The 13,897-nt window shown below is 39.4% G+C and overlaps 1 protein-coding gene across 6 annotated transcripts in view; it reads right to left on the minus strand.

Moving 5' to 3' along the window:
• The window catches only part of LOC126163049 (ATP-dependent DNA helicase Q1-like), a 143,611-nt gene that overhangs the window by 38,797 nt on the left and 90,917 nt on the right, over nt 1-13,897 (minus strand). For all 6 annotated transcript variants that reach the window (XM_049919935.1, XM_049919936.1, XM_049919938.1 and 3 more), the window contains 2 exons: nt 13,141-13,295; nt 5,391-5,569 (listed from right to left, as the gene is read on the minus strand). In XM_049919935.1, the coding sequence (XP_049775892.1) occupies nt 5,391-5,569; nt 13,141-13,295 (334 nt within the window). The remainder of the gene's footprint in view (nt 1-5,390; nt 5,570-13,140; nt 13,296-13,897) is intronic.

The following is a 13,897-nucleotide window of genomic DNA, read 5'->3' on the forward strand; positions in this document are numbered from 1 at the left end:
TTTCATTATTTCCAACAAGAAGTGTCTAGTAACCACAGTTTAGTCATCTATCAGCCACCTTTAGTGAATTAGCAGTCTAGTTAAAAGTTGATTACTTAACTCTCTAAAGTAAATTGTTGATTTCTTAGGATGGATAGGATGTGTGACTGCTGCGTACGGACGCAGGAGGAGCTGGCCACTGTTCGCGAACAGCTGAGCATGCTGATGGCCGCGGTCAGCCGTTTCAGGCTGCTGCCTCGTAGTGTAGCGGCAGTGGGGAGTCTTGTGCGTCGCATGGTACACCCCGGTGTTACACGCTTCACCCACAGTCCCTGCTGTCGAGACATCTACGCGGGTACCGGACGCGGTTGGGACACCCTCTCCCCAAGGGAAGTGGCGGGTTCAACGGCATTCACGTCGCACGAGGCGGAGGATCAATGTGGAGGCTGGCCGTGTGGCATCACCCGCTCTGCCTGTGAATGGACATGTGGTCGCTCCTTCAGGAAGGTCCAAGCAGGCACATGGGGGGGAGGGGTTTATTGGTGATTGGGAGTTCCAATGTTAGGCGGGTGATAGAGCCCCTTAGGGAAATAGCGGAAAGGTCAGGGAAGAAGGCCAGTGTTCACTCTGTCTGCTTGCTGGGGGGTCTCATCCGAGACGTGGAGGAGGCCCTGCCGGCAGTGATAGAGAGCACTGGGTGCACCCGAATGCAAATTGCAAATTGTGCTCATGTTAGCACCAATGACTCCTGCTGTCTGGGTTCAGAGGTCATCCTCAGTTCATACAGGCGGTTGGTGGAGTTGGTGAAGGCAGAAAACGTCGCTCGCGGTGTGGAATCTAAGCTAAGTATTTGTAGTGTCGTTCCCAGAACCTATCTTGGTCCTCTGGTTTGGAGCCGAGTGGAAGGCTTAAACCAGAGGCTCAGACGATTCTGTGGAGATCTGGGCTGAAAATTTCTCGACCTCCGCTATCGGGTGGAGAAATGTAGGATCCCCCTGAATAGGTCAGGCACACACTACACTCAGGAAGCGGCTAAAAGGGTAGTGGAGTATGTGTGGAGTGCACATGTGGGTTTTTTAGGTTAGAGAATTCCCTCCCTAGGCCCGACAAGACACCTCCTGAGACACGACAAGGTAGCAGTAGGCGAAACGCAACAGGGAATGACAATATTAATGTGGTAATAGTAAACTGCAGGAGCATCTATAGAAAGGTCACAGATCTGCTCTCATTAATAAACGGTCACAATGCCCACGTAGTACTAGGGACAGAAAGTTGGCTGAAACCAGATGTAAATAGTAATGAAATTCTTAACTCTGATTGGAATGTATATGGCAGAGACAGGCTGGACAGTGAAGGGGGACGCGTGTTCATAGTGATAAAAAGTGCAATAGTATCAAAGGAAATTGACAGAGACCCGAAATGTGAAATAATTTGGGTGAAGGTCACAGTTAAAGCAGGCTCAAACATGGTAATTGGATGTCTCTATAGGCCCTTCAGCTCAGCAGCTGTTGTGGCAGAACATCTGAAGGAAAATTTGGAAAATATTTTGAGATTTCCGGAACATGTTATAGTTTTGGGTGGAGATTTTACTTTACCATATATAAACTGGGAGACTCAAATGTTTATAATGGGTGGCAGGAACAAAGAATCCAGTGAAATTTTTTTAAGTGCATTACCTGAAAACTACCTTGAGCAATTAAACAGAGAACTGACTTGTGGCGATAACATATTAGAGCTTCTGAATACAAACAGACCCGAACTATTTGAAACAATTAACGCAAAACAGGGAATCAGCAACGATAAAGCGGTTACAGCATCAGTGATTTCAGCCGTAAAAAGAAATATTAAAAAAGGTAGGAAGATTTTTCTGTTTAACAAAAGTGACAAAAAGCAGATTTCAGAGTACTTGATGGCTCAACATAAAAGTTTTATCTCAAGTGGAGATAGTGTTGAGGATCAGTGGACAAAGTTCAAAACCATCGTACAATATGCGTTAGTTGAGTATATGCCAAGCAAGATCATAACAGTTGGAAAAGAGCCACCGTGGTACAACAACCGAGTTAGAAAACTGCCACGGAAGCAAAGGGAACTTCACAGCAAACATAAACATAGCCAAAGCCTTGCGCAGACAAACAAAAATTACACAAAGCAAAAAGTAATGTGAGGAGGGCTATAGGGGAGGGGTTCGACGAATTCAAAAGTACAGTTCTATGTATTGACTTGGCAGAAAATCCTAAGAAATTTTGGTCTTATGTCAAAGCGGTAGGTGGATCAAAACAAAATGTCCAGACACTCTGTGACCAAAATGGTACTGAAACAGAGGATGACAGACTAAAGGCCAAAATACTAAATGTCTTTTTCCAAAGCTGTTTCACAGAGGAAGACTGCACTGTAGTTCCTTCTCTAGATTATTGCACAGATGACAAAATGGTAGATATCAAAACAGATGACAGAGGGATAGCAAAACTGGACCTGATGGGATACCAGTTCGATTTTACACAGAGTATGCGAAGGAACTTGCCCCCCTTCTTGCAGCAGTGTACCGTAGGTCTCTAGAAGAGCATAGTGCTCCAAATGATTGGAAAAGGGCACAGCTCATCCCCGTTTTCAAGAACGGATGTCGAACAGATGTGCAAAACTATAGACCTATTTCTCTGACGTCGATTAGTTGCAGAATTTTGGAACACGTATTACGTTCAAGTATAATGACTTCTCTGGGGACTAGAAATCTACTCTGTAGGAATCAGCATGGGTTTCGAAAAAGACGGTCATGTGAAACCCAGCTCGTGCTGTTCGTCCATGAGACTCAGAGGGCCATAGACACGGGTTCCCAGGTAGATGCCATGTTTCTTGACTTCTGCAAGGCATTTGATACAGTTCCCCACACTCGTTTAATGAACAAAGTAAGAGCATATGGACTATCAGACCAATTGTGTGATTGGATTGAAGAGTTCCTAGATAACAGAACACAGCATGTCATTCTCAATGGAGAGAAGTCTTCTGAAGTAATAGTGATTTAAGGTGTGCCACAGGGGAGCGTCGTAGGACCGTTGCTATTCACAATATATATAAATGACATTGTGGATAACATTAGAAGTTCACTGAGGCTTTTTGCGGATGACACTGTAGTATGTCAAGAGGTTGTAACAATGGAAAATTGTACTGAAATCCAGGTGGATCTGCAACGAATTGACGCATGGCGCAGGGAATGGCAATTGAATCTCAATGTAGACAAGTGCAATGTGCTGCGAATACATAGAAAGAAAGATCCTTTATCATTTTGCTACAATATAGCAGGTCAGCAACTGGAAGCAGTTAATTCCATAAATTACCTGGGAGAAGGCATTAGGAGTGATTTAAAATGGAATGACCTTATAAAATCAATCATTGGTAAAGCAGATGGCAGACTGAGATTCATTGGACAAATCCTAAGGAAATGCAGTCCAAAAACAAAGGGAGTAGGTTACTGTACACTTGTTCGCCAACTGCTTGAATACTGCTCACCGGTGTGGGATCCGTACCAGATAGGGTTGATAGAAGAGAGAGAGAAGATCCAACAGAGGGCAGCGCGCTTCGTTACAGAATAAGTCATTACAGATATGATACATAAACTCCAGTGGAAGACTCTGCAAGAGAGATGCTCAGTACCTCGGTATGGGCTTTTGTGGAAGTTTTGAAAACATACCTTTACCGAGGAGTCAAGCAGTATATTGCTCCCTCCTACGTATATCTCGGGAAGAGACCATGAGGATAAAATCAGAGATATTAGAGACCACACAGAGGCATACCAACGATCTTTCTTCCCATGAACAATACGAGACTGGAATAGAAAGGAGAACCTACAGAGGTACTCAAGGTACCCTCTGCCACACACAATCGGGTGGCTTGCGGAGTGTGGATGTAGATGTAGATGTAGATGTAGAAGTAGATATTTCAACTGAGCACCTGCCAGACATCTTCAGATGAGCCATCAAAGACTTGTTCCGTTTCACCCTATATAGTGTTGTGTGTATCCCGTGCATTCGACAAAATTAAAGTTGACAGACAGACCGCACTTCCCAGGGGCAGCACCTCACTGGTGAACTGTGGAACTCAGCTGTGCTCTGCTTTACCACTCACCGTGGCTATTCACACACTCTGTCATTTTCAATTAGAATAAATCATGGAGATGATGGGTTTCCATGCACTGTCCAACTGTTAGATGTTATCACGGTTCATCAGATTTTCCTCCAGCATATTTCCACAGATTCTTCAATAATGTAATCCCAAAAACATGTTGCTTTGTTCAGAATCTGCGTTTAATCATACCCCACTGACTGTCCAGTCGAAAGACAGTGTTCAGCAATAGCGGACTTGATTGTATGCAAAAGGTGCGTGCAATGTTGATGCTCAGTGCAGCATTCTTTCACAGTGTGTGTGGTTTTGGGGCTCCAACATTAAAAAATCAGTGGAAATTCACCTGGCAGAAAATCTGATGAACTGTGATATCAGCTATCAGTTGGGGAGTTCATGGAACCCCATCATCTCCACAATTTGTTCAAATTAATGTCAACAGAGTGCACCAATGGCTGCGGTGACAGATAACACAGTGGACAGCTAAATTCCGCAGTTCCAACAGCCAGGGCATTGTTGCCGGAATGTGAGGTCCATCAGCCAACTTGAATTTTGATACACGTGCGGAATACCCACTGCATGATGTATACGGTGGAAGAGCAAGTCTTCACCAGTCTTTGATGGGTCACTTGAAGATGACTGGTAGGTGCCCAGTCAAAATATCGTGCGATGAATTCAACAACAATCGGCTGCAAGCCTGAAATTTGTTTGAGCATTGATTCACTGGGGAAATTTTAAAATTCATGGGTGCTTAATTTTTATGAAAAAGGGATAATTACGAGCAAAATGACAAGTACTCACCATATTAGAAAAGTGTTGAGCATCTCACTGTGACAAGAACATTGTCCCAAAACTTAGCATTACCTGCCAACAAGGACGTCTGTGCACACCTGTCCAGTCAAGAAAATCTATATTTGTATCTACTTCTACATCTATACTCTGTAAACCAACACACACACACACACACACACACACACACACATGCACGCATGCACACACACAGAGAGAGAGAGAGAGAGAGAGAGAGAGAGAGAGAGAGAGAGAAGTGGGTATGCATGAGCGTGTATGCAAGCTGGAAACAGAATTAAAATACGTTACTAAGTAATACATTTCCTATTACAAGTGGAATCAGTTTCCTTCCCTAACAGTACCACAGATTGCAGCCAACATATTTCATTTTACAGGCGAACACAGACATTTCAGTACGCCTCTGCCAACAAAACTTCACATGCTACATGAACAAAGATTATTTAAGCAGTCCAAATATATCATTCCTAAACATAATTACTATGCTTTACCTGTAAGTTTAACATCACCCTTAGCGGCATTTTGCAATATTTGATACAGCTGTCTGCAATATTTTGTGATATCAATCTCCTTAGATTCCCGTGGAGATCTGCAGTGATCACACATAGCCCTGCAATGTTCTGGTTCCCACGTCTCATCGAAATGTGATGCTATGACTGACCGTCGACACCTTACAGTAAAAAATAAAATGTATAAATAACTTTAAGGAAAAAAGAGAGGGAGAGAGAGAGAGAGAGAGAGAGAGAGAGAGAGAGAGAGAGAGAGAGAGAGAGAGAGACATTAATGAAATGAATTAACTGCGCTACAATGAAATAACTGATAGATGGTTGTGAAATTGATGAAGATGCTGTTACATGAAATGATGTCACTGCAATGTGTTCAAATGCACTGAACCTACATGACATTACATCACATTCTTGTACCACACATTGTGAAAATGACATTTCATAATTATGTGGAATATGACAGTTTAACATAAGTTTTCATTTATTTATACACATATATATAAAATTTGTTTTACTACTTCATATCTAAAAATGCATTTATTAAATAGAAGGAGTTGACACTCAGAAATTCTTTCAATTTGTTTTTAAATGTTGATTGGCTATCTATCAGACTTTTAATGCTATTTGGCAAATTACCAAAGATTTTTGCGGCAGCATAATTTACCCCTTTCTGTACCAAAGTCAGATTTAACGCAGAATAGTGAAGATTATCCTTTCTTCTAGTGTCATAGCTATGCACTTCATTATTATTTTTGAACTGGAATGAGTTATTAAGAACAAATTTCATAAGTGAATATACGTATTGCGAAGGTTCTTGAGCATCCTAAGTTCCTTAAATAAATGTCTGCAAGGTGATCTTGGGTGCACTCCAGATAATATTCTGATTATATGCTTTCGTGCAATGAATACATTTCTCTTAACGATGAATTACCCCAAAATATGATGCCATATGAAAGCAGTGAATGAAAATAGGTATAGTAGGCTAATCTACTGGTATGTCTATCGCCAAAATTTACAATAACCCTAGTAGCATAAGAAGCTGAACCTAATTGTTTCTTCCAATTTGTGATGTTCGCCTGCTTTATTTCTTCATTGATAGTCTTCGGTGTCGACATACTGCAATGTTATACTGGCTGAAAAATGGGAGGGGGATAGAAGTTCAACACTGACTACTTTAAATCACGTAGCCAACAGTTGCACACCCCTTCACTGTTCACAACCCCCAATATTACACAGTTATATGGCCACTTCACTATTGGTAAAGTTTGATAAGCCTCATTCATAGTGTGCAGGCAAACATCACACACTGCTACAAATTTGCTGTTGAACATCTACAAGCAGTAAAAACCCAACCACAGAGTTCACAGTTCTTGCAAAATAATTTAGTACGTGTGACACTATTTCTCAAATAAATTGAACATACACTGTCATTTTTTTAACGCATGGCCTATTTGTGTTACACTAATTCCATTGTTAAGTTGATGCATTGTTGTTACTTGAAACAGTATATTATTCCCCTCTGAAAATTGACTGTTGACTGACTGCCTCTAGACCAAAAATCTGTCCTTTATATATCCTCACAATAATAGGCACTGAAACTGTACATTGTTCAATGCTTAAGTTACAGAAATTACAATTAAAACATAACTCATTCAATTAACTGGATCCATCGAAAAATTCCTTCTTTTTAACAGTTTCTTCTTCCACAAAGGTTCCGCCAAATCATTTGTTTAAGTAATGAAATGAACAGACATAGTTACATAAACAATGCTTTTGACAAACATGGTAATTATTTTGAAATTAATTAAGGGGTGGCTTTGCTAATATGTTTTCAAATAGAGCCAAATAAATACTATAAGAATACTACTAGTATGTCTTCCAAATGTTTATAATTAGTACACAATTTATAATTGTTTGTAAGTCAACAATAGAATCTAAGTCACAAAACAATTATTGATTTCATCCTATAACAAAGGTATTAACTAGGAATGGTAAAAATAAAGTATGAAATAAATTACATACACAAAACTAAGCACATAATTAGACCTGGTGCTACATTTTTTAAGACTGAGGGCCAACCTTTCTCTTTTATGGAAATGCAGATTATACTCATGCATGTTAATGGTATTAGGCAAAAATGAAAACAAAATGAATTTAAGGAGTCAGATGACAAAACAAGAGAGTAAGTAAAGAGATCCCAGCTTGCTTCATCACAAATTTAATTTCTCATCAATGCACACACCCAGAAATTTTGAGTATTCTGCCTTAGCAACACACTTCTGTTCAAAGTCCTTATTTATCAATGGTGTTATACTACCATTTACTGTACAAAATTGTATATACTGAGTTTTCTCAAAATTTTGTGTGTGTCCATTTGCAAACTAGATTTTCTGAAAGATGACATTTACAATTTCCTCGGCTAATTTTTGTTTGTTGGGTGTGCTTAGTATACTTGTTCATCAGCAAAAAGAACTTGCTTTATATCTTTATGAATATAGAGTGGCAAGTCATTAATATATATTAAGAACAATAAGGAATCCCCCCCCCCCCCAAAAAAAAAAACTGTACCTTGTGGGACACCATTCTTGATAGCTCCCCAGTTAGAGGACTCTGCCAATTTTTGCAGACGACCTGTACAGTTAATTTCAACCTTCTGCATTCTTCCAGCTAAATATGAATTAAACCATTTGTACACTGTCCCACTCATACCACAATAATTAAGCTTATATAAAAGAATTTTGTGATTCAAACAGTCAAAATCAAACAAGGGAAAATCCAGGATGGAATGTATGTGTGTGAGTTGCGTTTGCGCGCGCGCGCGTGTTTGTGTGTGTGTGTGTGTGTGTGTGTGTGTGTGTGTGTGTGTGTGTGTGTGTGTTATTTTCGGCGAAGGCCTTGCTGGCTGAAAGCTTATTTGTGACAGTCTTTTTGTTGTGCCTATCTGTGACTCAGCATCTCCATTATATGGTGAATATTGTTACACAGTCAAAATCCTTTGAGAGATCACAAAATATCCCAATGGGTGATGATCAGTTTTTCAGAGCATTTAATATTTGATCAATGAAAGCATATATGGCATTTTCTGTTGAAAAGGCTTTCTGAAACTCAAACTGACATCCTGTTAGTACTTCATTTTCACAAATATGTGAAGCTAGTCTTGATACATTATTTTTTCAAGAATTTTGGATGAAGCTGTCAGAAGTGAGAGTGGGCGTTAGCTGTTAGCATTAGACCTATCCCCTTTTTACTGCAATGGTTTCATGATAGCATATTTCAGTCTATCTGGAAAGTGCCCTGTTTCAATGAACTACTAAATACATAGTTGAGAATCCCACTTGTCTTTTGAAAACAAGCTTTAAGTCTTCTGTTGGAAATACAACCAATTCCACGCAAGCTTTTACTTTTGAGTGAATTCAGTAGCAGGGGTGGATTGAATTCCAATTTTATCAAATTGCATAGGTTTTACCTATTCCATATGCAGCCTTGCATGTTCTAATGAACAGCTGGATCCTATTTTCTCTACAACACTTAAAAATGATTATTAATTATTTTTATTCTGACTTTTTGTTAACAAACTTTTCACTGAGTTCAATAGAAACACAGCCTTCTCGTGTTCTAAGTTACCCTGTTTCCCTTTTACCAGTATTCCAAAATGTATTAATTTTATTATCGAGGTACTAATCCCAGTCTAATGCACACACTTCTGTACTTTTTAATAACTTTTCTTACTACAGTGCAGTAGTTTTCATAATGTTTGGCTGTTTGTGGATCATTAGCCCTTCTAGCTATAAGATACATTTCCCTTTTCTGTTTACAAGGTATTTTTATCCCTTCAGTAAGCCATGGATTTTTAGATGGGTTCTTCCAATTATGTTTCACTGTTTCCTTAGTGAAACAGTTTTCAAATATACTCACAAAGGTGTGACTGCCAAGGTGAAAATTCACATTTCCTCCTTGTCTCAAGAAGTCACTTCAATCACATGGCTGCCTAAGCACTACTGTAGGTGGCAATATTAGTGACAATGAAAGTTTGAGTCAAGAGTCGAGGTGTGTTTGGGGCAGTATAATGGTTAAATATAATGCTTACAATAAGTGGGAAATCAGGGTCTGACTCCTGGTCTGGCAAGAATTTTCAATCGTCAGCTCAGGTTCATTACACAGAAATTAATGTTGTTTCACTTTTTTATGGCAGTGAGTAGTTAGAATGCAGTAGAACTGTGAACTTTTAGGGACAGAACTCGCAAAATACTGAAATACAGATCAATTTGTTTTAATTTTTACAGCACTTGACACAACACAAAATGCTGCTTTTAAATCAAGAAAATAAAACATCAAACATTGTTCCAAGGGGTGAAAATTGTATATTTTACTAGGCACATTCACTGTCCCCTAGAAACACATCAATCCTCATCTGCATAAACTAACCAACCTTTCATTCAAACAATGGAAAGTCCAGGTAGGAATATCAACAATCTAGGAAAAAAGATAGATTGCTGCTCACCATAAAAAAAGACACACGAAGTTGCAGACAGGCACAATTAAAAGACACTCACTTGTAGGTTTCAGCTGCAGCCTTCATCAGTAAAGAGCGACACACGCACACGCACACACACACACACACACACACACACACACACACACACACACACACACACACACACATGTATGTGTATAAGTGAGTGTGTGTGTGTGTGTTTACTGACGAAGGCTGTGACTGAAAGCTACATGTGAGTGTCTTTTAATCATGCCTGTCTACAACTTAATGTGTCTTCTTTACAGTAAGTAGCAATCTATCTTTCTCTACAACATTTTATTCAAATCCGTGGCTGTGGAAGCAGGGCATCATTACATATGACAGTATCATGGTTGGTGGGAGATTGCTCCAGGACTTTGCAATTTACTGCAGTTTTAAAATGCCGATATCAAATTTGTATAAAGGATTAACATAAATATTTAAAAATGTTTCATCCTTAAACACATAGTTTACAGTGCCCTTGGAACTTCAGGTTGTCATTCACTGTCACTGTCAAGGTGTGTGTGTGTGTGTGTGTGTGTGTGTGTAAGGGGGGGGGGGGGGGGGTGAAAGATTTCAATAAATTCATTATAGTAATCATTTCCTCACCTTCAAACATTCTACAGAATGTGACGGATGAGTAAATGAGTGAGTGAATGATCAAATCAAACATGCACACTTTGTTCAGTGATTCCGTTGGAACAGCTTGGAAATTAAATACAATTTTTGTGATATGTAAACATTCTGCTTACATGCTGAAACACAACAGTTTAAAATATTTGACAGTTTCTTTGAATCACTACACACAATGTGCCATCAGATCCTCTTTATAAGATTTTAGTACCCACAAAGAACAATTTTTTACATCAATGTGGTGTTGCAGAGCACTGGGAATTAGGGATTTGCACATGATATCTCCACAAATATGACACACACTGGTTTTTCTGGACTAGTTTCCATAATGGAGCAACATTTTCTTCAAGAAGTTTCTCCTTTCACACTCCACGAGTCATCTGCATATCACAGGGCAATGTGAAAAGTTATCTTTCAGTACGGAACAGACCACCTATAAGCATTTTACCTCCTAAGGAAAAATTAACAATATGACTGCTTGTATTTCTTCCTTCCTCTGTCCAGTTTGTGATCAACAACTACAGAAACCCTGAAGCAGGAACTCAAGTTCTTGGTTTAGCGTGCTTATGGAGAGCTCTAAGCATATAAAAGAATATGTTCATTCTCCTAGAGATACAGTGCATCCGCAAAGTCTCTTAACTGTGGCGAGCTCCACGTGTCTTGCCTTGTGGGGTGCGTAACGTTGGCAGCACATTCATGTCAACGTATAAGCTAGGGGCTGAGATTCAACATTATTACAACTAAAACAATGAAATTAATTAATTATTATAATTGCAATGAAATAAACTGTGCTCACCAATTCACAGTATGTGCTGGAAATGTTTTCTTCTTTCTTGAAGGCATAGCTCAGGCCATTTACATTTATTTGTGAATGCCTTACCAATGCTTCATGCATAATCAAATGCAGATAATCTTCAGTTCATCTATAGTCTCCGGGTCATTTCGGAACAAAAATGTTCTAGCTGCACCCTAAAGGAAATAGGTGGAGACAGACCAAGTGAGCACGGGTGCCACAGACCTTTCATAATTACTCTGTCTCCAAAGATTTCATCTAAAAGTCATAGAAACTGGTGTGCCACATAAGCAGTAGCATTGTCTTGTTGGAAAAATGAATGATTGATCTCATTTTCACTCAGCAGGGCAATAAATGGATAAATTATCTGGGACCAATATGCGTCAGAAGCAACTGTAGTATCGAAAAAGATCAGCCCTACAATTCGCACTCGTGCCATGGCAGCCCACACTCCAACTTTCTCTGCAAGCAATGGCGTTTCTCTTAAGGCATATGGATTTTCTGATGACCAAATTCAAGAATTTTGGGATCTAATGTAGCCAGATAGGTGAAACCAAGCCTAATCAGTGAAAAAAATTGATCCAAAACACCAACTCCACATCAGTTAACAAATCGATGAAACCATTCACAATACACTATTCATTTTGCATGGTCCATAGAATCTAATTGTTGCACAGCAGTAATTTTACATGGAATACATCCCAAGATCTTTGGTAAGGTCCTGTGTGCTGCTGTATGAGAGACTTTCGCCTCCTGCTACAATCTCATCACTGATTTTGTCGAACTCCACAACGTGATGCCCAAAATGTCAAGCTTCCATTCTGTTAAAATTGTGGGTCTACCAGTTTGTGGTGCATCATGAACTGAACCTGTTGGCTGGAATTTTTGAATTAAATCACATACAGTGTAACAATGTGGACACCTCGAAGCAGGAAAATGCAATCTAAATTGCTGCCCCGCATGCTCCGTAATTCCTGCTGCACAAAAAAAATCTCTTCCACTAAAAACACACACTGTGCAATAGTAAGCATTCTTACTACACTCACCTTACACAAGAACTTGATAATAACACAGCTAACAATTGAACTGCAACACACACGCAACAGTACTACACCCACCCTATCACTGCAGGTCCACGGAACATGCCCGTGCGATATGTGCTGCCGCTGTGGAGAAACTCTGCAGATGCACTGCACTTTTACAATACACTTAATGTATTTCTCAACCTAATCCAAGAGAAATATTAATTTTCTGTCTTTGTTATTATTAGTATAACTATTTTCCCCCTACTGAAAATTTCATTCACTTTTAGGGTTACTTTCAGTTTTTTTAATAGACTTTCGTGCATTTAGTTAGTATTCTAGAACAAGACTGGTGGCACAAAACTTGACCAAAGCATTACCAGAATACTAATAACTGTCTGCTAACGTTAGTGTTGTGTATTTGCACTAGTCATTTTTGTATTACTTTCTGTGTGTGTGTGTGTGTGTGTGTGTGTGTGTGTGTGTGTGTGTGTGTGTGTGTTTTGAGTAAAAGAAGATTAATGAAAATATTTTATTCTCATTTTAGTGTAGTTCTTTTTTAAAAAAATGTTAAGTCACTTTAACAATTTAGTACAGACACTAAAGACCTTGCCATGTGCCAAAAAAACCTTGTACTTGCTATTTTTGTCATCATCATCAATAACAACAACAACTAATCCCAACATACGTGATTTGAAAGCTAGCTGGTTCTTAAAGTAACAATAAGAGGAAAGGTGGAAAATGCACAATCAATCATATACACCGTGTACTCACCGCTTTGTATCAAGACAGTAATCTACAATACTGTAAAGATTCTCCAGACCAGTCTGCTGAGAAAATACCATGGTACTTAAACGGAAAATGTCAGCAAACCTATAGAAGAGAATGCAGTCTGAAGGTTTCCCATCACGCCCTGCACGACCGCTTTCCTACAACAGACGGCCTTATCAACTACTGCAAAAAAACTGAAAGCTATGAAAAACATACATTAATATCAAGTAATGTAATGAAAAATCTAAAATCCACTGAAGACAAATTAGAGGTGGCCATCATGTTGAAGACATTAATCCACACAATGTTCTGTAGATACAATTTGGAGACAATGTAGATTAAAAAAAATATGGCCAGTTTTGGGAAATTATAAGCCCATCTTCAAGTATACAAGAACCATGAGGCATGTGGTTGATGCACACTGTGAACACTAGGCTGTGTGCAGGTGACCGCCGCAAATGAAGCTGAGATACAGGCATCTTGGCATCACGTGCGGCAGCCACCTGTCAGCAGCGTAGTGTTCACAGTGTGCGGTGGCCCCACATCTCACTGTTCTTGTACAGTTGAAGATGGGTTTATAATTGCCTGAAACTGGTTGTACATTTGAAGCAGTAAACCTATTTACAAATGAAGCTATTGGTTTCCTGATTCTACAATGAAGCTCAGTTGCAGATGTCCTTCCGACGAAAGCTTATGTATGTGGAAATTGTCAAAATATACAAAAAACACTGATGAAAGTTTTTGCAAATTAAAACTACAG

The sequence above is a fragment of the Schistocerca cancellata genome, chromosome 2, assembly GCF_023864275.1.
Source record: "Schistocerca cancellata isolate TAMUIC-IGC-003103 chromosome 2, iqSchCanc2.1, whole genome shotgun sequence".
NCBI lineage: Eukaryota > Metazoa > Arthropoda > Insecta > Orthoptera > Acrididae > Schistocerca > Schistocerca cancellata.